At 44.1% G+C, this 22,719-nt stretch overlaps 2 protein-coding genes across 2 annotated transcripts in view; one reads left to right on the top strand and one right to left on the bottom strand.

Annotated features, from left to right (window-relative positions):
- Window positions 1-7,104, bottom strand: part of LOC137047376 (gastrula zinc finger protein XlCGF57.1-like) — a 180,137-nt gene extending 173,033 nt beyond the window's left edge. Inside the window, exons 1-3 of the mRNA XM_067425020.1 lie at window positions 7,057-7,104; window positions 5,736-5,789; window positions 2,772-2,915 (exon numbers count right to left, since the gene is read on the bottom strand). Coding sequence (XP_067281121.1) covers window positions 2,772-2,871 — 100 coding nt within the window. The 5' untranslated portion in view covers window positions 2,872-2,915; window positions 5,736-5,789; window positions 7,057-7,104. The remainder of the gene's footprint in view (window positions 1-2,771; window positions 2,916-5,735; window positions 5,790-7,056) is intronic.
- A 598-nt stretch (window positions 7,105-7,702) lies between these two features.
- On the top strand, window positions 7,703-21,746 carry LOC137047473 (zinc finger protein 271-like). Its single transcript, XM_067425187.1, has 4 exons — window positions 7,703-7,747; window positions 8,973-9,064; window positions 9,240-9,383; window positions 19,740-21,746. Exons 3-4 carry the CDS (start codon window positions 9,284-9,286, stop codon window positions 21,461-21,463), a joined length of 1,824 nt encoding a protein of 607 aa, XP_067281288.1. The 5' UTR covers window positions 7,703-7,747; window positions 8,973-9,064; window positions 9,240-9,283; the 3' UTR covers window positions 21,464-21,746.
- The last annotated feature ends 973 nt before the right edge of the window (window positions 21,747-22,719 follow it).

Below are 22,719 nucleotides of genomic sequence, written 5' to 3'. Positions count from 1 at the left end.
GTGTTAAAATAAGGTTAATAAAATAAAAAATAAGGAACATCCTGGTTCGTTTTTTTGCTCTTCTTTATTCTTTTTTTATGTATTATAAAAGTATCGGATCGGGACTCAGTATCGGCAGATACTCAAAATCAAATGACTAGGAGGCAACAAAACCTGATCGGGACATCCCTAGTTCGCACAGCCAATATAAACTCTGAAGTGACATACGCTTTCAGAGATTATTTAATGAGCTCACAGTTGAGGTCTTAAAATTTGTACCCGAACCCAAAGAAACCTGTAATGTGCTACACACAACTGATCCGGACCGGTCTATTATTTCAAAAGCTGGACCCAGACCAGTGCAGATCAGAGAAATGCCAAAAATGTTGTACCAGGAACCGAACTGGACCCGTCTATTATTTGATAGCTGGAACCGAACTCAGCGAGAAGACACAGACTCCACTGGACCCGAAGTCAATAAACAAGCTGCGAAAAAATTTAACTGTCTCTATCCGTCGTCTCCCTTCCTTCCTACCTACCTGATTGTGATGCAATACAATCCTTGCTAAGGAAAGTTACATCTGTGTTATTCCAAGCATGCTTGACTTCACCCATCATTTCAGCAGTAAAAATGATAGTAATACGCATGTAAGGGTGTACTCACACTAGGCACGGTTGCCATGAACTGTGCCCGAGTACGATTGTCCCCCCTCCCCACTCCCCCGCTGGCCTGCACTCACATAGGATTTCAGCATTCGTGCCGGAGCACGCTTACGTCATTATGGTGCGACGGTTTCGGGTTTCAGCATTCGTGCCGGAGCACGCTTACGTCATTATGGTGCGACGGTTTCGGGTTTCAGCATTCGTGCCGGAGCACGCTTACGTCATTATGGTGCGACGGTTTCGGGTTTCAGCATTCGTGCCGGAGCACGCTTACGTCATTATAGTGCGACGGGTTCGGGTTTCAGCATTCGTGCCGGAGCACGCTTACGTCATTATGGTGCGACGGTTTCGGGTTTCAGCATTCGTGCCGGAGCACGCTTACGTCATTATAGTGCGACGGGTTCGGGTTTCAGCATTCGTGCCGGAGCACGCTTTCGTCATTATGGTGCGACGGTTTCGGGTTTCAGCATTCGTGCCGAAACACGCTTACGTCATTATGGTTCGACGGTTTCGGGATAAACAGGAAGAGCGGCGCTCTCTGAACACAATGGAGTCCATCGCTCTGTTTTCTTTGTGGATAATTTTGTGTTGTTTGGTCCACAGCCCTCTCACAGCCTGTTGTTAAACAGATGTGTCGCCTTAGTGGCGCGAAAATGTTCACGTAATCGTGCTGCTCGTATTATGAGGTTTGCAAGGTACCAGCTGAAGTGCAGCAAGGACTTTGTAGCTTTGATTACGGACTCCAGCACGGTTAGCGTTCACACTGCATGTGAACCGCGCCCGAGTCCAACTGATCCGCGCTCTGGCCCACCTCTTCCAAGCGGGCCAGGGCCGGCTAATCGAGCCGAGCCCGGGCACGGTTCGGAGCACTCACACTATTCAAACGAACCACGCTTTGGTGGTCAAACGCACTTGGGCACGGTTCAAACTGGCTAGTGTGAGTACACCCTAACTCTCTGTCCTTTTATGTATTTGCCAAACAACGGCAATTTTCTTCAAATCTGCAGTTCCGGATATGCGGATCCACAGCAGCTTTGGCGCCTGCGCTCTGTATTGTCATCACCACCCTGCGTTCTCATTGGGTCGCTGGCATATGAGGGATTTAATGAGCAGGGTAAGCTTTGAACGAATCACTCGCCCAAGAGAAAAAAATGAATCTATTTTCATTGTATTTTATTTGTAACTGTTAAAGACAGACCTACTGTAAGCAGACCTGTAACTACCCGAAGCTGTTAATCGTAGTCTATGTGTTTGTTCTCAATTGCATTATTTCAACTTATTTGACTTATTTATTTATAACAGGCTACAAATAATTATTTTAGACTTTTTATATATATATATTTAACACTTCTGACACATAACTGACACCTGTCATGGTGTTCCCTATTTGTGTTCTCTGATTTAAGCCGAGGGCACACGGGGCGATTTTGGCCACGATTTGGCCGTCTGGGACAAATTTAGCAAATCCTAAAAGATTCCTCTGATCCTAGGCTAAAATCTGACGTCTTTGTTCGTTAGTTTGGCATGTTCACCAGCAGCCGATTAATGAGAGCTGCGATCAAATTTTACCTCTTTTTTTACCTTTTACGAAATTCTGGCAGTGTCAAAAGATTTGCAACACAATCTTGCAGTGTCACTTGTCCTAGGTCGACAGTCAAATATCTCCGTTTTTCAAGACAAACTATGACCAAAACGAGAGCTAGAGATTTCTTTGTAGCCAGCATTTCAGTCCCGCGTGTAAGGCAGCTCATGGTCACCGAACGCGTCATTCATTGATGATATAAAACTCCGGACGAGTTTTCTTGTGCCCGTCTGTCTTTAGCGCGCCTTCACTATCGTCACTATATGTCACTAGTCTGACATTAATGCCAACTGAGATCTTATAGTGTGGCATTGCTTACATCGGGGATCATGTTCGTACAGTCTGACAAGGGACATTCACAAAGGATTTAGAAAAATCGCACAGTGTGCAGGACCCATTAGATGCGTGTCCTAAACCGATGCGCTGAACCATTTTAAGGTTAGGCATTAAGAGTCTGTGCCATTAGTGCCACCTAGCGGAGTTACAAAAAAAAATACAGCATATTTTGCAAACAGCCCTTCCGTGTGTCTCTGAGAATGAAACAGACCTGTTTGTTCCTCAGTTTCTTCATGTTTCAAACTGAATGTTTCTTCAATCTTCACGTCTTCTCTCTCCTCTTTGATGAACTCCATCTTTATAATAGTCATTTGGATCTCAGTCACTTCTCCAGGAGTTTTTCATTGTGTTTGTCCTGTTAAAGATATGAATAATTAACAGACAGAAAAATAAATCTTGTTCAGCGCAGTAGCAATGCAGTCAGTCAGAGGGATTTTTTTGTTAATTATTAAAATTACAGAATTAAACTAGATTTAAAGGGGGGGTGAAACACTCAGTTTCAGTCAGTGTCATGTCAATCTTGAGTACCTATAGAGTAGTGTTGTCAAAAATATCGATATTTCGATATATATCGATACTGGAATATCTGAAACGATACGATTCTCACTTTTTACAGTATCGATATTAGCTGCGCTCTCCTCTCTGACCGTCAGCGAGCTGACACACACCGGCATATTCTCACTCAGCCCGGTTAACCTCTGAGCACGGCGAACGCGCGTTCTGCTGAACTTTTTCCTCATGACAGTGTGTTAGTGTTAGTGTGTGATCGGTCTGAATTTCGCGCGGGATTGCACATAAATTAATTCTAGCCTACTAATACCCGCAGATTTCGTGCTCCACATCTGAAGCGCACACACACATAGCCTACCCTAATAAAGCCGCCTCTGACATGATACAAGTGCAAACATTTGCTTCCTTTTCCAGCTTATTATTGGTCAAATACACTCAAAGAATTATCAGTGCACATCTGGAAGAGTATTAACGTAAACACAGTCGCAAACAGTTCAGGAAGAACGAGTAACAGGAACAGTGTGGATCCATGCGTCTGTTAGTCTTAAAGGGACCGCAGTCATTTGCTATTCAAACTACAAAAAGACAAACGATCAACTGCTCTTGACTGATCAACTTGTGTAACTTTAATAGTTTCATCTGTACGCTATTGAATTTTTTTCCAAAGAACATTATCCAATGTTGTTTTAAATGTAATTACTATGCATTTTTTAAATTCAGTTTCTTATCTGAATGTTAGACCTACCTGAAAAAATAAAGCAGTCTTTTTAATTTTTATCTTCTATTCTATTGCATTTATTTGTGCTATTGTTTGTAATCTGTTTATTTGTTCTTATTTTATTACTGTGTACTCGTCTTTTTAAATTCAATTTACCATTCGAAATCAAGCTTTCTTGTGCTGTGTGTAAGCTATTGCAACACAATTACCCCATTGTAAAAAATACATTGAGATGGCAAAAATTTGTGAGATAATTTTAATAGTAATTGATCAATTGATCAATAATTGTTCAAATCAAAATGATGCCCAACCCTAAGGAACATGCTGGCCACATGAATTTTTAGTAAAAAATAACAATGAATAATAAGTTCTGTTGTCATATTAAGCATCTTATCTTATTTATTTATTTATTTTTTTACTGTGGTATCGATTTAGTATCAATATATCGATATTTTAGTCTGATATCGTATCGAAGTCATAATTTTGGTATCGTGACAACACTACTATAGAGTAGCATTGCATCCTGCATATCTCCGAAAAGTCTTTATTTTTTTTATAATTATATAAGAAAGATGCGCTGTTCCGAGTCTTTCCGAAAAAAGCCGAGCGGGTGGGGGCGTGTCGTGTGAGCGGAGCTAAATAATGACGTGTGCGCCGCTGCTGCTATTGTGTTGAGTTGAGTGCATCGTAAAGCTGTGTCATCCCTAACAGCGGAAAAAAACTTTATTCAAAATAAAAATATGGCTTTTAATCAGATACAGCCATACATCTATGATCCGGAATCAGACCCAGAGGCTGCAGTTGAACAGGAGCAGCAGCAAAAACGACTAGAGCAGGACGTCTCTATGTGCTACAAGTTATACACTAACTATATAATATGCTTAGCGGCTTGTGTTATTTACATATTTATACTTGAATTATATCGTCGTATTTTTGTCTTTGAAGGTGTACATGTGGGAAGTGCAGTTGTGCACGTGTGTTTGTGTGTTTACGCGTGGTTTGTGTAGACAGGTTAAGTTAGTGTTTACATAGATAGACACGGAATAGTAGCGCATTTGAATGAAGAAGCGCGCTTATTTAGTTCAACATATTTCCCCCCTCTTTGTGTATTGTTGTTTGGAGTGCTTTTACAATACACAAACATAAAGTTACACATATAGTGGCCAGCTAAACAAATGTACACGCACTACACATCGCATGCTCCATTGATCAATTAACTATACGTGATCATGTTTGGGCTACTTGATGAGCATAGGCAAAAACACAGACATTTGAAGCAGTCTCACGTTCTAACGTTGGGACCTTTATCGTTGGGACTGCTCCATCATTCAGCATTAGGCGATCGGAAAATCCTGTGTCGAGCTGGGCCTTGTTTATGAAACAGTCGGCACCGAAATGCAGCGAACAGATATAAACATTCGCGCAACTCAGTTGCTGATCCGGAAAAGCAAATTACATCCACTGTTGCCTTACCGCGGGGTTTTTGGGGAATCTGTGCAGGACTGTCTTGGTCTGGCAACCAAAAACGCACTTTTTTGGTGACATTGTTATGTGCACATCACCTGTGCAGCATCCTACAAGCCAGCGCTTTGATGGGCGTAGCCTGTTGCTTTCGCTCTCTCCCTCTCTCTCTCTCACGCGCTTCCGGTAGAATTGTCCGTAAGGCCCATACAAGGAAATTCCGCCCCCATTAACATCAAAGGGGACGCATGATCTCAAAAAACTTGCCGAAACTTATGACTAACCGGAAGTAGTATTTTTGACAAAGAAATACTCCCATCAAACGTCCACCTTAACTTTTGAAACTTTGTCTATGTTTAGTATGGGATTCCAAGTCTTTAACTGTGTAAAAAGATCAGTATGCATGAAACAGCATTTCACCCCCCCTTTAACTACCGATGTATCGGCCAAAGATTGGTTATGGAAAATATAAGCTATTACTTTCACTATCGGCCATTTGCCGATTCCTTAAAACAGCCGATGATCAAGGCTGATGGTGTGCTGTCAATCAAAAGGGTGCAGAAAAACATGTTCAACACCTTAAGAAGATAATGCAACAATAACTCATAGACAGTTGAAAATAGCAACATAAAAGCAGCTCTATTTGACCCTATGAATCGACCGTAGTCCAAGACTGTGGTTTTTCCCTACACTAAACATGATCCCTTGCAATTAAATATGGTTCTCTTTAATAACTGTTCAGGGATCGTGGTCCCTTTAAGATGTTCTGATGTGTGTTGACATATCACGTTGGTTAACACCCTCTAGAGGAAGTGTTACGATTTAGTTTTGTTATTAAACGAGTTGTCGCTTGTTCTTCACAGCAATTTCCACAACTGCTTTATTACTTCTGAACAGAAACAGTGTCATCTTTCCCATTCCAGCCATTTTAGCACGAATACGCCGCTCCTATATGTGAAGTGACGGAGCGCGAGTCCTCTTTAACACTTTAATACAAGTTATATCTCAAAAAACATGCATGGATATCAAAACGTATGTTGAAAGATACAGTACAAATTACACAAATCCCTATCATGACTCATGTAAACACTCAATCAGTTTCAACCGTGGAAAGATGTCAATAAAACAGCTTGTGGGTCACTTCACATTGTATTCAGCTTAAAGTTACCTCAGGAAAGTCTTAAGATGTTCACAGTTTGTTAGTTAGCAATAAAGAAACACTATACGTACTGTTAATTATGTTTCCTTGAATAAATTTGTCATGAACACAAGTGCTTTTGAAAAATACTTTATGTGAACTTGAGATTTACTGAACTGTCTTAAATGTAAGTGTCATATTTCTGTATTGAAATACGAATATTGTATTGTCATTAATTCTATTTCTGCCTAAATGTTATCTCTATTCATGAGTCAGAGCGACAGTTAATGTATCTAAATGACCTGATTACACAAAAACACTCAATAGTTGTACACTACAGATTAATTAAATAATGCATATTAGGTAGTTTAGTTATAACGATTTGTATAAATCGAAATGGAGGGCTTCGAATCACTTGTTATTAATCAGTCAGTTAAATTGATTTGAAGAAATCTCCGGTTCTCGCGTCATTCGCCAGAGACCTTAAATCATGTTTGAATCTCATTAAAGAGCTAAATGAGACGCTCCTTCTGTTAATCATGAGTTTCATTATGTTCCTTTACTCACACAGCGCTGATAAATGTTAGATAAATCAATGCAGGGTTACGTTTAATAATACATCATTCATTTTGCGTCGCTATTAACAGTTTAAATGCTTAAAACACAAACCTTTCTTCAGCAGAAACACAACAGATGCAGGAGCGCGGCGCAGCCTTAAGACGTCACACATATGACGACCACAATAAAAGTCCCGTTCACTGCTGAGTCTAAAATCACAAGCGCATAGAAATTTACATAGAAAATATATAGTAATGAAAATATGACAATTCAGGGTTGAATGTATTATTGATATACATTTATTGACACAAATTGCAAATTTAACTTCAGTGGAGTGGAACGCAGCTTTGGGCTGCGTCCGAACAAAACCTGTAAAATTCTGCCTTCGGAGGACACATTTCAAGAGAGGAAGGCATCAAATATCAAACTGTTTGTGTGAAGAAGCCAATTGTCCCAGATATAAATTAGTTTCAAATGCAAATAGTGACAAATTTGATAGAAAATAAACTTAAGATTTCATGTGAAATGCATACATCAAAAATGTAAAGTTCATATAAAGTTCAGCTCACCCTGTTATTATTTGCTGAAGTTAAATTTGCAATTTGTGTCAATAAATGTATATCAATAATACATTCAACCCTGAATTGTCATATTTTCATTACTATATATTTTCTATGTAAATTTCTATGCGCTTGTGATTTTAGACTCAGCAGTGAACGGGACTTTTATTGTGGTCGACATATGTGTGACGTCATAAGGCTGCGCCGCGCTCCTGCATCTGTTGTGTTTCTGCTGAAGAAAGGTTTGTGTTTAAAGCGTTTAAACTGTTAATAGCGACGCAAAATGAATGATGTATTATTAAACGTAACCCTGCATTGATTTATCTAACATTTATCAGCGCTGTGTGAGTAAAGGAACATAATGAAACTCATGATTAACAGAAGGAGCGTCTCATTTAGCTCTTTAATGAGATTCAAACATGATTTAAGGTCTCTGGCGAGTGACGCGAGAACCGGAGATTTCTTCAAATCAATTTAACTGACTGATTAATAACAAGTGATTCGAAGCCCTCCATTTCGATCATTAAATAACTAAACTACCTAATATGCATTATTTAATTAATCTGTAGTGTACAACTATTGAGTGTTTTTGTGTAATCAGGTCATTTAGATACATTAACTGTCGCTCTGACTCATGAATAGAGATAACATTTAGGCAGAAATAGAATTAATGACAATACAATATTCGTATTTCAATACAGAAATATGACACTTACATTTAAGACAGTTCAGTAAATCTCAAGTTCACATAAAGTATTTTTCAAAAGCACTTGTGTTCATGACAAATTTATTCAAGGAAACATAATTAACAGTACGTATAGTGTTTCTTTATTGCTAACTAACAAACTGTGAACATCTTAAGACTTTCCTGAGGTAACTTTAAGCTGAATACAATGTGAAGTGACCCACAAGCTGTTTTATTGACATCTTTCCACGGTTGAAACTGATTGAGTGTTTACATGAGTCATGATAGGGATTTGTGTAATTTGTACTGTATCTTTCAACATACGTTTTGATATCCATGCATGTTTTTTGAGATATAACTTGTATTAAAGTGTTAAAGAGGACTCGCGCTCCGTCACTTCACATATAGGAGCGGCGTTTATTCGTGCTAAAATGGCTGGAATGGGAAAGATGACAGAAAGTTTCTGTTCAGAAGTAATAAAGCAGTTGTGGAAATTGCTGTGAAGAACAAGCGACAACTCGTTTAATAACAAAACTAAATCGTAACACTTCCTCTAGAGGGTGTTAACCAACGTGATATGTCAACACACATCAGAACATCTTAAAGGGACCACGATCCCTAAACAGTTATTAAAGAGAACCATATTTAATTGCAAGGGATCATGTTTAGTGTAGGGAAAAACCACAGTCTTGGACTACGGTCGATTCATAGGGTCAAATAGAGCTGCTTTTATGTTGCTATTTTCAACTGTCTATGAGTTATTGTTGCATTATCTTCTTAAGGTGTTGAACATGTTTTTCTGCACCCTTTTGATTGACAGCACACCATCAGCCTTGATCATCGGCTGTTTTAAGGAATCGGCAAATGGCCGATAGTAAGTAATAGCTTATATTGTCCATAACCAATCTTTGGCCGATACATCGGTAGTTAAATCTAGTTTAATTCTGTAATTTTAATAATTAACAAAAAAATCCCTCTGACTGACTGCATTGCTACTGCGCTGAACAAGATTTATTTTTCTGTCTGTTAATTATTCATATCTTTAACAGGACAAACACAATGAAAAACTCCTGGAGAAGTGACTGAGATCCAAATGACTATTATAAAGATGGAGTTCATCAAAGAGGAGAGAGAAGACGTGAAGATTGAAGAAACATTCAGTTTGAAACATGAAGAAACTGAGGAACAAACAGGTCTGTTTCATTCTCAGAGACACACGGAAGGGCTGTTTGCAAAATATGCTGTATTTTTTTTTTTTTTGTAACTCCGCTAGGTGGCACTAATGGCACAGAAACTTAATGCCTAACCTTAAAATGGTTCAGCGCATCGGCGTAGGACACGCATCTAATGGGTCCTGCACACTGTGCGATTTTTCTAAATCCTTTGCGAATGTCCCTTGTCAGACTGTACGAACATGATCCCCGATGTAAGCAATGCCACACTATAAGATCTCAGTTGGCATTAATGTCAGACTAGTGACATATAGTGACGATAGTGAAGGCGCGCTAAAAACGGACGGGCACAAGAAAACTCGTCCGGAGTTTTATATCATCAATGAATGACGCGTTCGGTGACCGTGAGCTGCCTTACACGCGGGACTGAAATGCTGGCTACAAAGAAATCTCTAGCTCTCGTTTTGGTCATAGTATGTCTTGAAAAAGGAGATATTTGACTGTTGTCGTAGGAGAAGTCACACTGCAGGATTGTGTGCCAAATCCTCTGACACTGCCAGAATTTCGTCTGAGGTAAAAAAAAAAAAAAGAGTTAAAATTTGATCGCAGCGCTCATTAATCGGCTGCCGGTGAACATGTCAAACTAACGACCAAAGACGTCAGATTTTAGCCTAGGATCAGAGGAATCTTTTAGGATTTGCTAAATTTGTCCCAGACGGCCAAATTGTGGCCAAAATCGCCCCGTGTGCCCTCGGCTTAAATCAGAGAACACAAATAGGGAACACCATGACAGGTGTCAGTTATGTGTCAGAAGTGTTAAATATATTAAAAAAAGATAAAATAATATATAATACATTTTTGTAGCCTGTTATAAATAAATAAGTCAAATAAGTTGAAATAATGCAATTGAGAACAAACACATAGACTACGTTTAACAGCTTCGGGTAGTTACAGGTCTGCTTACAGTAGGTCTGTCTTTAACAGTTACAAATAAAATACAATGAAAATAGATTAATTTTTTTCTCTTGGGCGAGTGATTCGTTCAAAGCTTACCCTGCTCATTAAATCAAAATCAAAATTCTTCATGACCTCGTCATATTTTTCTCCGTCCGCGAACGTGAAAGTATTTTATACATCAATTGCTTGAGGTCCAGCAACTGTCAAAAGCACCGCTAGTTCCCTTTCGAGAGAGGTTCCTCGTATTACGTATGGGGAAAAACTCCTTTTCTCGAGAATATGAAGCAAAACTTTAATAAAGGTATCCATGTAAAGCGCAGTGCCGCTGAACGGCCATAGCTCAGCGCGAGGAGCGCTCTGATTGGCCGGGCCACGGCAACTGCAGGAACCTATGGTGAGGCGGCTGAGAGGAACGAGCCAATGGGGGCGTTCCAGAAGCCCGCCGAAAAAAGGTGCTTATATTTGAATACAGGAGGCTATATAAAGCCCTAATTTCGCCATAGGTGTCAGATTTTATCTCCTTCAGCGATACCTTCGCTGACCTCCGGAAGAAGCAACCGCCGTCGAAAAGGCACCAGCGGAACCTGCAGCTGAGGACGACGGACTCCCTCTCCGCCTTCTCTGCCGTTCCAGCTACGCCATCCGGCGATCGTATCCTTTTTACTCTCTTCTCCTAAAAGAGCGCGGGGCGTTGTTTCAAATGCCTCGCATTTCCTGCGGCTCTTGCAGAGCTCCTCTCCTTGGCGGCGACCGTCACGTCATCTGTGTGGCATGCCTTGGACGGGACCACGCGCAGCTCGCACTCTCTCAGGGCGGCTGCCCCGAGTGCGATGAGATGGCGCTGCAGACCCTTCGGGCTCGCCTCGCCACCTTCGACCAGGTCCCTCCTCCTGCCCCTGGGCCGCGCCGCAAGAAACGCCGCGACCAGAGACTGCCGGAACGGTCTGGCGACTGCACGCCGGATGACTCCCCGCGTGCCTCGCCATCGCCGGTCACCTTCACCCAGGAGGAACAGCGTCCCTCTCATGCAGCGGCCTGTTCGGTTTCCTTCGGTGGCCCGTCGCCAGAGGATGATGAGGACAGCCTCTCCACAGCCGCTTCTGGTAGCGAGTGGTCAGCTTCTGTCTCGGAGCCCCCCGCTTCGACGCAGACCGCCACGAGCGCCAAATCTAATGTCGACGCGGAACTCATCCGCGTGCTCTCCAGGGCCGTGGAAGACCTCGGGCTCGAGTGGTCCCAGCCCAATGAGCTGACGCGCAGCAGATTGGACAAGTGGTTCCTGGAAAGCCGCCGCCTCTCTTCTCCTCAGAAGCCCGCGCCTTTCTTCCCTGAGGTACACGACGAGCTTACGAAGTCGTGGAAGTCGCCCTACTCTGCTCGCGCTAGATCCACTTTTTCCCCAGCGCTCTCCATTGTCGACGGCGCTAAGGAAAAAGGCTATGAGTCTCTTCCCCCCCTCGAGGAGGCTGTCGCCGCGCACCTCTGCCCGCCCTCCTCCTCCAGAGGATGGCAGTCCAGGGCTCAGCACCCGTCCAAGCCCTGCCGCACCACTTCTGCTCTCGCTGGCCGGGCATATGCCTCCGCTGGCCAGGCTTCCGCGGCCCTTCACACCATGGCTGTCCTTCAGGTGTTCCAGGCCAGACTTCTCCGCTCCTTGGATGAGTCTGTCCCCGACTCCGAGGTTTTGACACAAGCCATCGGGAAAAATATGGCTAACCTGACGGTCTTAGAGAGGCACCTTTGGCTGAATTTGACCGAGATGAAGGACGCGGATAAAGCCTCCTTCTTGGACGCCCCCATCTCCACTACCGGTCTCTTCGGCCCGTCAGTCGTGGGTTTCGCGGAGCATTTCACCGAAGCGCAAAAGGCCTTTCCGAAAAGGCCCACCTTCCCGGCCTCGCTCCTCTTCTGGACCGCGCCAACGTTCCCGCTCCGTGAACCGCAGCAGTCGGCCTGAACGCCGGGGACCTCGACCCAGGCTTGTGTTGAACCCCGAGCCTCCGAAGCCGTCCTAGCCGCAGGGATAAAAAGGAGATGGTCAGGTCTCGCCTCGGCCGGACCCCCATCTCTCCCTCCCGGTCTCCCAGTTCCCTGCACCCAGGTGACTGCCGACCTCAGTTTAGCAGCCAACGAGCCCGTTGTCAAACGCACTCGCCTGCACACAAACGCCGTTACCACGGCGACCCAAATAAATCTCAAAAAGAGCTTTTTCTCTGTAGTAAATGTGCCCACACATCAGTCTGCACTCCTACACTCATTCACCCCTCCCACCCATGCTATAAATGTCCCGGCGCCCACTCCACAGTGCACGCCGCCACACATAAGCACTTCCCCCTCTATGTCTCAAGCACAAAATGGCAGCGCTACCAAGTTCCCTCTAGTAGGCGACCCTTATCCGCGCCGGCTCCAGCCACTATCGTGTCGGGCTCAGGCCTGGCAAGCCATGCCAGGGGTATCAAATTGGGTTATGAACATAGTAAAAAAGGGCCACTCGCTACAGTTCGTTCGCAGGCCCCCGCGCTTTCGCGCCGTGGTCGAGACCATGGTGAGAAGAAGCGTCAGTCACGTGCTTCGCACCGAGATTTTGAAACTGGTAGAGAAGGGAGCGGTGGAGCCCGTCCCCCCTTCCAAAAGCGAGTCGGGCTTCTACAGCCGATACTTTCTCTTTCCGAAGAAGGACGGAGAGCTCAGGCCCATCCTAGATTTAAGGCATTTGAACAAAGCTCTAATGACTCGCTCTTTCAAAATGCTAACGGTGAAACAGATCCTCGCGCACATTCGCCCTGGGGACTGGTTTTTCACGATAGATCTGAAAGATGCGTACTTTCACGTGCAGGTAGCCCCCCACCACAGGCCATTCTTGAGATTCGCCTTCGAGGGGCAGGCTTATCAGTACACGGTCCTGCCATTCGGCTTATCCCTGGCGCCCCGCACGTTTACGAAATGTATGGACGCGCCATTAGCCCCGCTCAGGCTGAAAGGGATGCGGGTGCTCAACTACCTCGACGACTGGCTAGTGATAGCCCAGTCTCGAGCAGAACTACTAACACACAGATCCTGGCTTCTCAACCATTTAGACTGTTTGGGTCTCAGGATCAATATCGCCAAGAGCTCGATGTCACCCACTCAAAAGATATCTTTTCTGGGCATTGTTCTAGACATGAACGCGCGGCTAACGACACAGCGCGCGCTATCCGTCCAGAACATGGCGACTTCATTCAAAGCCGGAACTCGCGTTCCCCTGAAACACTTTCAGAGAATGCTCGGCCTTATGGCCTCGGCATCGTCAGTGCTCAGGCTGGGACTGCAACACATGCACCCCCTCCAGCGTTGGCTACGCGCCCGTGTCCCTCCTTATGCATGGAAATGAGGCCGTTTTCCCGTCAAAGTGAGCCACAGCGTTGTCAAAACTTTGGCTCCTTGGACGAGGACAGAGTGGTATCGGAGCGGCGTGCTTATGGGCACGGTTACGAAGTTGAAAGTGGTCTCAACAGATGCCTCCACTCGGGGGTGGGGAGCCCTGCACGAGGGCAAGCCGATCTCTGGCCGGTGGGCAGAAACAGAAAAGCGGCTGCACATAAACTGTCTAGAGATGAAAGCGGTCGCCTTATCGCTGAGAGCTTTCCTTCCACATATAAAGAACCACCACGTCTTGGTTCGTTCAGACAACATGTCGGTGGTAGCGTACATAAATCGCTAGGGCGGCCTGAGATCATATTCCCTTCACCGCATGGCGAAGCATCTCCTTTTATGGGCAGAGCACAACCTGAGCTCCCTGAGGGCGGCTCACGTGCCAGGTATTCTGAATGTGGGTCCGGATATGTTATCCAGGAGAACCATTGCCCCAGGGGAATGGTCTCTTCACCCGCAAACGGTTCTCTTAATTTGGAACACCTTCGGCAGAGCCAAAGTGGATCTCTTCGCCTCAGAAGACAACACTCACTGCCCAATATTTTTCTCCAAACGCAGGGATGCCCTAGCCCATGTCTGGCCCAGCCTCCCGCTGTATGCTTTCCCCCCGATCGCGATGCTACCACAAACCATCAAGAAAATCAGGGAGACAGCATCCGCGGTGCTTTAAATAGCCCCGCTCTGGAGGAACCGAACGTGGTTCTCCGATCTGATCCAGCTGTCAGACACAGCCCCATGGCCCATTCCGCTGAGGAAAGACCTCCTCACGCAGGCGAAGGGGGGGATCTGGCATCCCAGTCCCGAACTATGGGCCCTCCACGTATGGCCCATCAACTGGTATCGGGAAACCTCTCTGACAGAGTTATGAACACTATAGCGGAAGCTAGAGCCCCCTCGACGAGGCGGCTCTATACTCTGAAGTGGTCAGTGTTTTCTAACTAGTGTGCCGTCCGAAATATCGACGCACGCTCATGCGAAACTACAGAAGTGCTCGCTTTTCTCCAAGAGCTACTGGACGCGGGTCGTTCCCCCTCCACGCTCAAAGTTTATGTCGCCGCCATAGCAGCTAACCACGCTCAGGTCGCGGGACATTCACTAGGGAAAAGTGAGCTCATTGTACGTTTTCTTAAAGGGGCCAGGAGATTGAACCCCCCTCGCCCCCCATCGGTCCCTATTTGGGACCTCGCGGTGGTTCTAGACGCTATGAAGGGTCCCCCCTTCGAGCCTCTCCAGACCGCGACCATAAAGCTTTTATCACTCAAAACTGCGTTTCTGCTGGCTCTGGCCTCGGTTAAACGTGTGAGTGACTTACACGCACTCTCAGTGAGTCCGTCCTGTCTCGAGTTCGGGCCCAACAACTCCAAAGTTGTTCTTAAACCGAGACATGGTTTTATACCCAAAATGCTTTCTACCCCTTTTAGAGCACAGGTTATTACTCTGCTTCCTTTACCCGCATCTCAGGGTGAACAGGACGCGAATCTACTCTGCCCGGTCAGAGCTTTGAGACTGTATCTGGAGCGCTCCTCCCCCTTCAGGCAGTCGGACCAGCTGTTTGTCTGCTTCGGCGGCCGCACTAAAGGTTGTGCTGTCACGAAGCAAAGACTCACACTGGATAGTGGACGCGATCTCGCTGGCATATGAGTCTAAAAACCTGACTTGCCCTATAGGCGTTAAAGCCCACTCCACTAGAGGCATGGCCTCATCTTGGGCTTGGTCGTGTGGCATTTCTTTGGAAGATATCTATGCGGCGGCAGGATGGGCCTCTCCGTCCACTTTTATCAGATTCTATAAATTGGAGGTTCCAGCTCTACAAACAGGGCTTCTCTCCATCTAGGCTCTATCTTGACCCTGGTAAACAGATTGCCTTTAAGGGGTACTTCAGCGCTGGGAAGATGAATCTGTATTTAAACTGGGTCATCAATGTAGTAGAAATGTGAAATGATTTTTGAATTTGGTGTCTTCTAGACTGAGAAAAGACAGAAAATGTATTTTTGTCCCATGGGGATGAAAGACTACAATTCCCAGAATGCTTCGCTGCCCTGTGCCATTCCCCAACGTCACCAACTTGATTACAGTGACTGAGTTAGAAAAGACACTACAATTAAAAACTGAACGTGTCTGTTCAATATAATGAGTGAGTCACCGCGCGAGTATCACAGCGCTGAGAACTAACTGCACGAGTGATGAGAGCTGAGGTAATCGCGACAACACTCGCGGCATACATTCACAACGCGAGTTCAGTCTGGCGCGTTTCAGTTCATGCCTTTACAAGCTTAACTTTCATAGAAATTAATTTGAGAAGTTAAAAGACTTACATTGCACACCATAGCTCCGTTTAAATGAGTGCCTGTAGCTGAGCTCTCCCTGCAAGCTGAGTGTAATCTCCCATCCCCCATGCGCAAATTCAAAACATGCGGAAATGGCTCCCTCTGCTGGCTGTAGTCTTTAGCCTTTGAGCAAACATTCCTATGATGCAAAAATCGTCAATTTGCATCATAGGAGGAATTTTTCCAGAAATAAAATGCATAAATCTCTTGTCTCAGGGAGATATGAGGGGGGAAAGCGCAATAATTTGAATATATTCCAGGGTTTCTACTGATACAAAGCCATATGCTAATCGCTGAAGTAACCCTTTTAGTTTTGGCCTGTACACATCAGTCCTTAAGCACTTTTCATTTATCATAAGATCCGACTATGTCCGATCAGCCGTTCAAACGAACCGACTCTTCCGGTTCTTCATCCCCCTTATAGCCGCCTCTTCGGTGTCTCGGGGGTTATTTACATGTGCTTGGGCATACTGGGTCAGTCAGCACACACGGCGCTTTACATTGTGTTCCCATACGTAATACGAGGAACCTCTCTCGAAAGGGAACGTACTCGGTTACTTTCGTAACCTCGGTTCCCTGAGAGAGAGGAACGAGTATTACGTGGGGGAGAGGACGCTGGCGTTGTCTGTTCGCCGCTTCTCCACCCACAACAAATCATGTTAATGTACTATTAGATTTACATTTTATTTTATGTCCTTATGTTTGTGACTAGTCTAACAGTCAGAGCTACAATTGGGACTGTTGCTGATTGCTGGCAGCCACTGAGAGGTCGTTGTTCGTCGTTTCGCCGTTTTCAACCGCTTCTCTAATGTTTACGTTTGAATTGCTGCGGTTGGTTTCTGGTTTGGAGGACATTTGATGTTTCTCGCCGCGGGTGCTCACTGGTGGTCTCCCTTGGGCTTGGGCTGCATGGTGGCTGAAGTTTGCACCGGGCTAGCGTCATCCGGGCTCTCGTCGTCGGCGTCCGGCATGATGTTGGGATGTTCCGCTTCTCGGCTGCGCCGCTGTTCCGTCCTGCATTGCGACCGTGGAGCGGCTTGGACATCTGCGCCGGCCCCGGTGTGTCCACAGAAGTGCCCGGAGGAATGTTCTGCCTCCTGCATGGTGCTGCAGCGATCCCCATCGTTTGAATCATCATGAAGAAGACCCATCATCTGGTCTTCAGCTGTCATGCCTCGGCGATGTCATCGGGACACTGCCGCTGGGAGAAATCTGAAACATGGAGTGGACCACAATGTGCTGCGGAGCTAACAGTGTGCTGCGGAGCTAACAGAGACTTCCACCATCAGCTGTTTTCTGTCCACCATCAGCTCTGTTTCTGTTCACCATCAGCTCTGTTTCTGTTCACCATCAGCTGTTTTCTGTCCACCATCAGCTCTGTTTCTGTTCACCATCAGCTCTGTTTCTGTTCACCATCAGCTCTGTTTCTGTTCACCATCAGCTCTGTTTCTGTTCACCATCAGCTCTGTTCTGTTCACCATCAGCTCTGTTTCTGTTCTGTTTTCTGTGTTGGTTGATTGTTTGTAGTATTCTATATTTTTACTTGTTATTCATTTTTTGTTGTTATCCCCCCCCCCCCCCCCTTGTTGCACTTTGAGATTCTTCGGAATGAAAAGTGCATTATAAATAAAATCTATTATTATTATTATTACGTACCGTGCCGTGTTTATGCTTCTCAGGTATCGCTTCAGTCGATCTAAAAACTTGACACCTATGGCGAAATTAGGGCTTTATATAGCCTCCTGTATGCAAATATAAGCACCTTTTTTCGGCGGGCTTCTGGAACGCTCGTGGCTCGTTCCTCTCAGCCGCCTCACCATAGGTTCCTGCAGTTGCAGTTGCCGTGGCCTGGCCAATCAGAGCGCTCCTCGCGCTGAGCTATGGCCATTCAGCGGCACTGCGCTTTACATGGATACCTTTATTAAATTTTTGCTTCATATTCTCGAGAAAAGGAGTTTTTCCCCATACGTAATACTCGTTCCTCTCTCTCAGGGAACCGAGGTTACGAAAGTAACCGAGTACGTTTCCGTGAATCCGACTTGCTATCCAGACCTAGAGCTTGCATGCATAGCGTGAATTTCTGCTTGAATGTCTGCCAGCTGCTATCAACATTCCCGATAAGTTTCCATGATTCCAGGGGTTTAACAGCATCCATCTTCGTTGTATCACAGGACAGTGCACTCCTGATACCATGTGGTGTTCATTGAATAAACTCTCTCAAGAACAACTTGTATGAACTGGCATGTAGCCTTTTATTTATCCACACTCAACATTCCACTCCCTTTTAGCTCTATCTTATGCCCTGCGTCTCAATCAGCTCCCTAGTTCACTAGTCGGGGCACTGATCATGACATAAGTCAATGGGCTGACTCCCTGATCAGTGCTCTGACAACTGAACTAGGGAGCTGATTGAGACGCACCCTTACTTTGTTATTGGCCCATTGTATCTTTTGTATCTTACTGCCATCTTGTGGACAACGATAGGAACAACTAATCACCACAATTCCTAGTTCAGTAATACTCAAAAGCTGACCATCAGAATGAAATAACTGACCGACTAAAAATATATTAGACTTAAATGTGTGATGTGTTATTCTGAAAAAAAAAATGAAGTGAGGAGAGAAGATATATTTAATAACATAAATACTGTTGGGTTTCTTGCATAAACCGATCGTTTCGTGTCTTAAGACATCAATATATCATCACGAGCTGCAAGGTTGGATTTGTATGTCTGTTTTTTTTTACTCTCATAGCTGCCTTACTATAAACGGACCCCAGTAACATCAATTATACGACTAACACAGAGCAATGGTTGGTGTTAAAATTCTTCATTTGTGTTCTACTGAAGAAACAAACACACCTATATCTTGGATGCCCTGGGGGTAAGCAGATAAACATCACAGTTTCGGTTTTGGGTGAATATATTGTTAAGGTAACAGGTATTACAAATTTAAGAATATGTTTAAAGCACATTTAAGGTAAAGATGATGCCATCTGTTATGCAAAGTTTCCAGGCCAGTTTCTGTTCCCTTTATTAAATCAAATGAGCCAGATTACTGAGATTCTCACCTTTTGTCTTTAACGGCTCTCAGAGCCCCTGTAATCGTTAGGATGATTGGATTAGGATTGGAGTCTGAGGACAGGTCTCTTTACATATACAACATTTGCATTCTTTTGTTTAGATTGTCTCCTCCTCTACTGTGTAAATCCCTCCCCCTAAAAGGTAGATAAATTACAGTGTGAACTGTTTTGAGTAGACTTGATGACCACAGCTGAAACACAGCTCAAGTTCTCAATAAAGAATCCTGCTGAAGATATCTTCAAGTCTCCTGGTCTCTGCTTCAAGGAGGAAAAGAGTTTTGAACAGTTTCTGGATTTGAATTATAAAGTAATTCATAAAAAGATTTAAATATCAATCAAACATTTGTGCATAATTATTAATGTTAACTATTAAATTAGATAATTGTGTCATTGATCTTTCTCTACAGAAACTAGATCTGTGCCTAATTTATTTTTTAAATATTAGCTGGCAGATCAATGTACCCAATGCATGCAAAGTTTCAATTAATGTATAACAATGCATCAAACAAATTAATGTTTTATGTCCTTTCACTTCATATTTTCTCTGATAATTATTTTGATGTTCTTGAAATGTAATTAAACGTTTTTTCTTTGACCTCAGACCTGATGGAAGAGAACGAGGAGAGTGAAGAACTGAGTGAAATGGAGGAGGAACATCATGTCAAACCTGCAGAAAAACCTTTGAGTCGCTCAAAGACTAAAAAGACATTTATAAAGAAAAGAAGAGCCAAGAAATCTTTCACCTGCACTCAGTGTGGGTACAGTTTCACATGCCCAAAAAGACTTAAGAATCACATGAGAGTTCACACTGGAGAGAGGCCATTCGAATGTGATCAATGCGGGAAGAGTTTCAGTCAATCAGCAAACCTTAAAAGTCACATGAGGATCCACACTGGAGAGAAGCCATATGCATGTGATCAGTGCAGCAAAACATTTATTGATAGATCAGCCCTGAAGAGACACCTGAGAGTTCATACAAAGGAGAAGCCATATTCATGTCCTGTGTGTGGAATGAGTTTTTCATATTGGCAAAGTTTACATAGACATAAAAAAAAACACACTGGTGTGAGAGAGTACATGTGCTTTGAGTGTGAGAAGACTTTTACCACAGCAAACAGCTTAAAACTACACCAGAGAATTCACACGGGAGAAAAACCTTACCAGTGTTCACACTGTGACAAGAGATTCAATCAGTCATCACATCTGAAAAAACATGAGAGGATTCACACAGGAGAGAAACCTTACCAGTGTTCACACTGTGACAAGAGATTCAATCGGTCATCAGTTCTGAAAACACATGAGAGGATTCACACAGGAGAGAAACCTTGCCAGTGTTCACACTGTGACAAGAGATTCAATCGGTCATCACATCTGAAAACACATGAGAGGATTCACACAGGAGAGAAACCTTACCAGTGTTCACACTGTGACAAGAGATTCATTCGGTCATCACATCTGAAAACACATGAGAGGATTCACACTGGAGAAAATCCTTACCAGTGTTCACACTGTGACAAGAGATTCAATCAGTCATCAGATCTGAAAACACATGAGAGGATTCACACAGGAGAGAAACCTTACAAGTGTTCACACTGTGACAAGAGATTCAGTCAGTCATCAGTTCTGAAAACACATGAGAGGATTCACACAGGAGAAAACCCTTACAAGTGTTCACACTGTGAGAAGAGATTCGGTTGGTCATCTAATCTGAAAAAACATGAGAGGATTCACACTGGAGAGAAACCTTACAAGTGTTCACACTGTGACAAGAGATTCATTCGGTCATCAGATCTGAAAAAACATGAGAGGATTCACACAGGAGAGAAACCTTACAAGTGTTCACACTGTGACAAGAGATTCATTCGGTCATCAAATCTGAAAACACATGAGATGATTCACACAGGAGAGAAACCTTACCAGTGTTCACACTGTGACAAGAGATTCAATCGGTCATCACATCTGAAAACACATGAGAGGATTCACACAGAAGAGAAACCTTACAAGTGTTCACACTGTGACAAGAGATTCGGTCAGTCATCAGTTCTGAAAAAACATGAGAGGATTCACACAGGAGAGAAACCTTACCAGTGTTCACACTGTGACAAGAGATTCAGTGAGTCATCACATCTGAAAACACATGAGAGGATTCACACAGGAGAGAAACCTTACCAGTGTTCACACTGTGACAAGAGATTCAGTGAGTCATCACATCTGAAAACACATGAGAGGATTCACACAGGAGAGAAACCTTACAAGTGTTCACACTGTGACAAGAGATTCAATCGGTCATCACATCTGAAAACACATGAGAGGATTCACACCTGAGAGAAACCTTACCAGTGTTCACACTGTGACAAGAGATTCAGTCAGTCATCAGTTCTGAAAACACATGAGAGGATTCACACCTGAGAGAAGTCACACAAGTGTGATCAGTGTGGGGAGAGTTTCACTATTAAAAGTTCCCTCAAGAGACACATGAAGAGTCATGCAGTGGATAAACCACATCACCACAGTCTGAAATAAGTAGTTCATCTGTATATGCTGAGCAAGAAAGTTAGTTTGTGATAGAACTTTTTTTGACTGCTTGGAAAGTTTCTCATCATAACAATAAAGTAGGTGTTTCTCAATGTCAAGGATGCTTCCTTGGAAGGACAGATCCTTCCAAGTCACTTCCTTCAGAGGCTAGGCGAGGCTCCTCATTAGGATTCGAAGAACACGCAAATGGAACAGGCTAGCAAGTGCACGTCATTGCGTCATTACGTCAGTGAAAAGGTCCGTTGGCCATCAATAACATTATGTGTAACGTCATTTGTATATATTTTTATATCAATACAGTAGTAATTTGTACTGGCATTTAAACGTTAAACTTTACGTATATTTACTACGGTTATAACAAATGTTTGGTAACGTAAATAAAAGCATTGTGGCAATCAGCGAGGTGAGGGACCGTGAGAGCCGGCTGATGGAGTGATAATGAGCGGCAGCTGATCGCCGCCACACCGGTCTCAGCTCACGGCAAAGTGATTGTTTTATTATGTGTGTGCGGGCAGTCGCCCGTGAGGGTTTTCCCTGTGTTACTTTCGTTTTGTTTATTATTTATAATAAAGTTGTTGAACGTTCGCCGGTTCCCGCCTCCTTCCTTCCCATCAACAAACTCCGATACAAGCATATTTGCCCCGTTCACGCTCCGACTCCGGGAACGTCAGAAGATAGCGAAGCTGCGCGCATAGGATTGTGGGTGATTTGAGAACGCGAAGTGCGCGAAGGCTACTCATATGCATCCTTTTCTGTATATGACATATTTTTCGAACGAAGGACTCAGTCCTTGGTTTAAATTCGAGGATCCTCGACATTGGAACAGTCCTTCGTCGGATGTCGATGACGTGGCATCCTTAGAATTCTGGCTTCCTAGGATCCTTCCTTGACATTGAGAAACGCCTAGTGTCTCATTATTACGAGACATGGAGCCGTTATTATGAGATGTTAAGTCATCAGTGGCTTACACACACATACTGTACTCAAATCTTCCTCACATGGAGGCCTTGACTACTTTGACTACTTAACACCTTAGGTATTGAAAT

Source organism: Pseudorasbora parva, chromosome 2 (genome assembly GCF_024679245.1).
Source record: "Pseudorasbora parva isolate DD20220531a chromosome 2, ASM2467924v1, whole genome shotgun sequence".
NCBI lineage: Eukaryota > Metazoa > Chordata > Actinopteri > Cypriniformes > Gobionidae > Pseudorasbora > Pseudorasbora parva.
Note: the sequence above shows the minus strand (reverse complement) of the source record. Positions and strands in the feature narration are given on the sequence as shown.

Bases quoted from the DNA above. Each gene is read 5' to 3' on its own strand.
- LOC137047473 (XM_067425187.1), top strand. From the start codon at position 9,284: ATGACTATTATAAAGATGGAGTTCATCAAAGAGGAGAGAGAAGACGTG. The intron at 9,384-19,739 runs GTCTGTTTCATT...CTTTGACCTCAG, and splicing joins AGAAACTGAGGAACAAACAG to ACCTGATGGAAGAGAACGAG.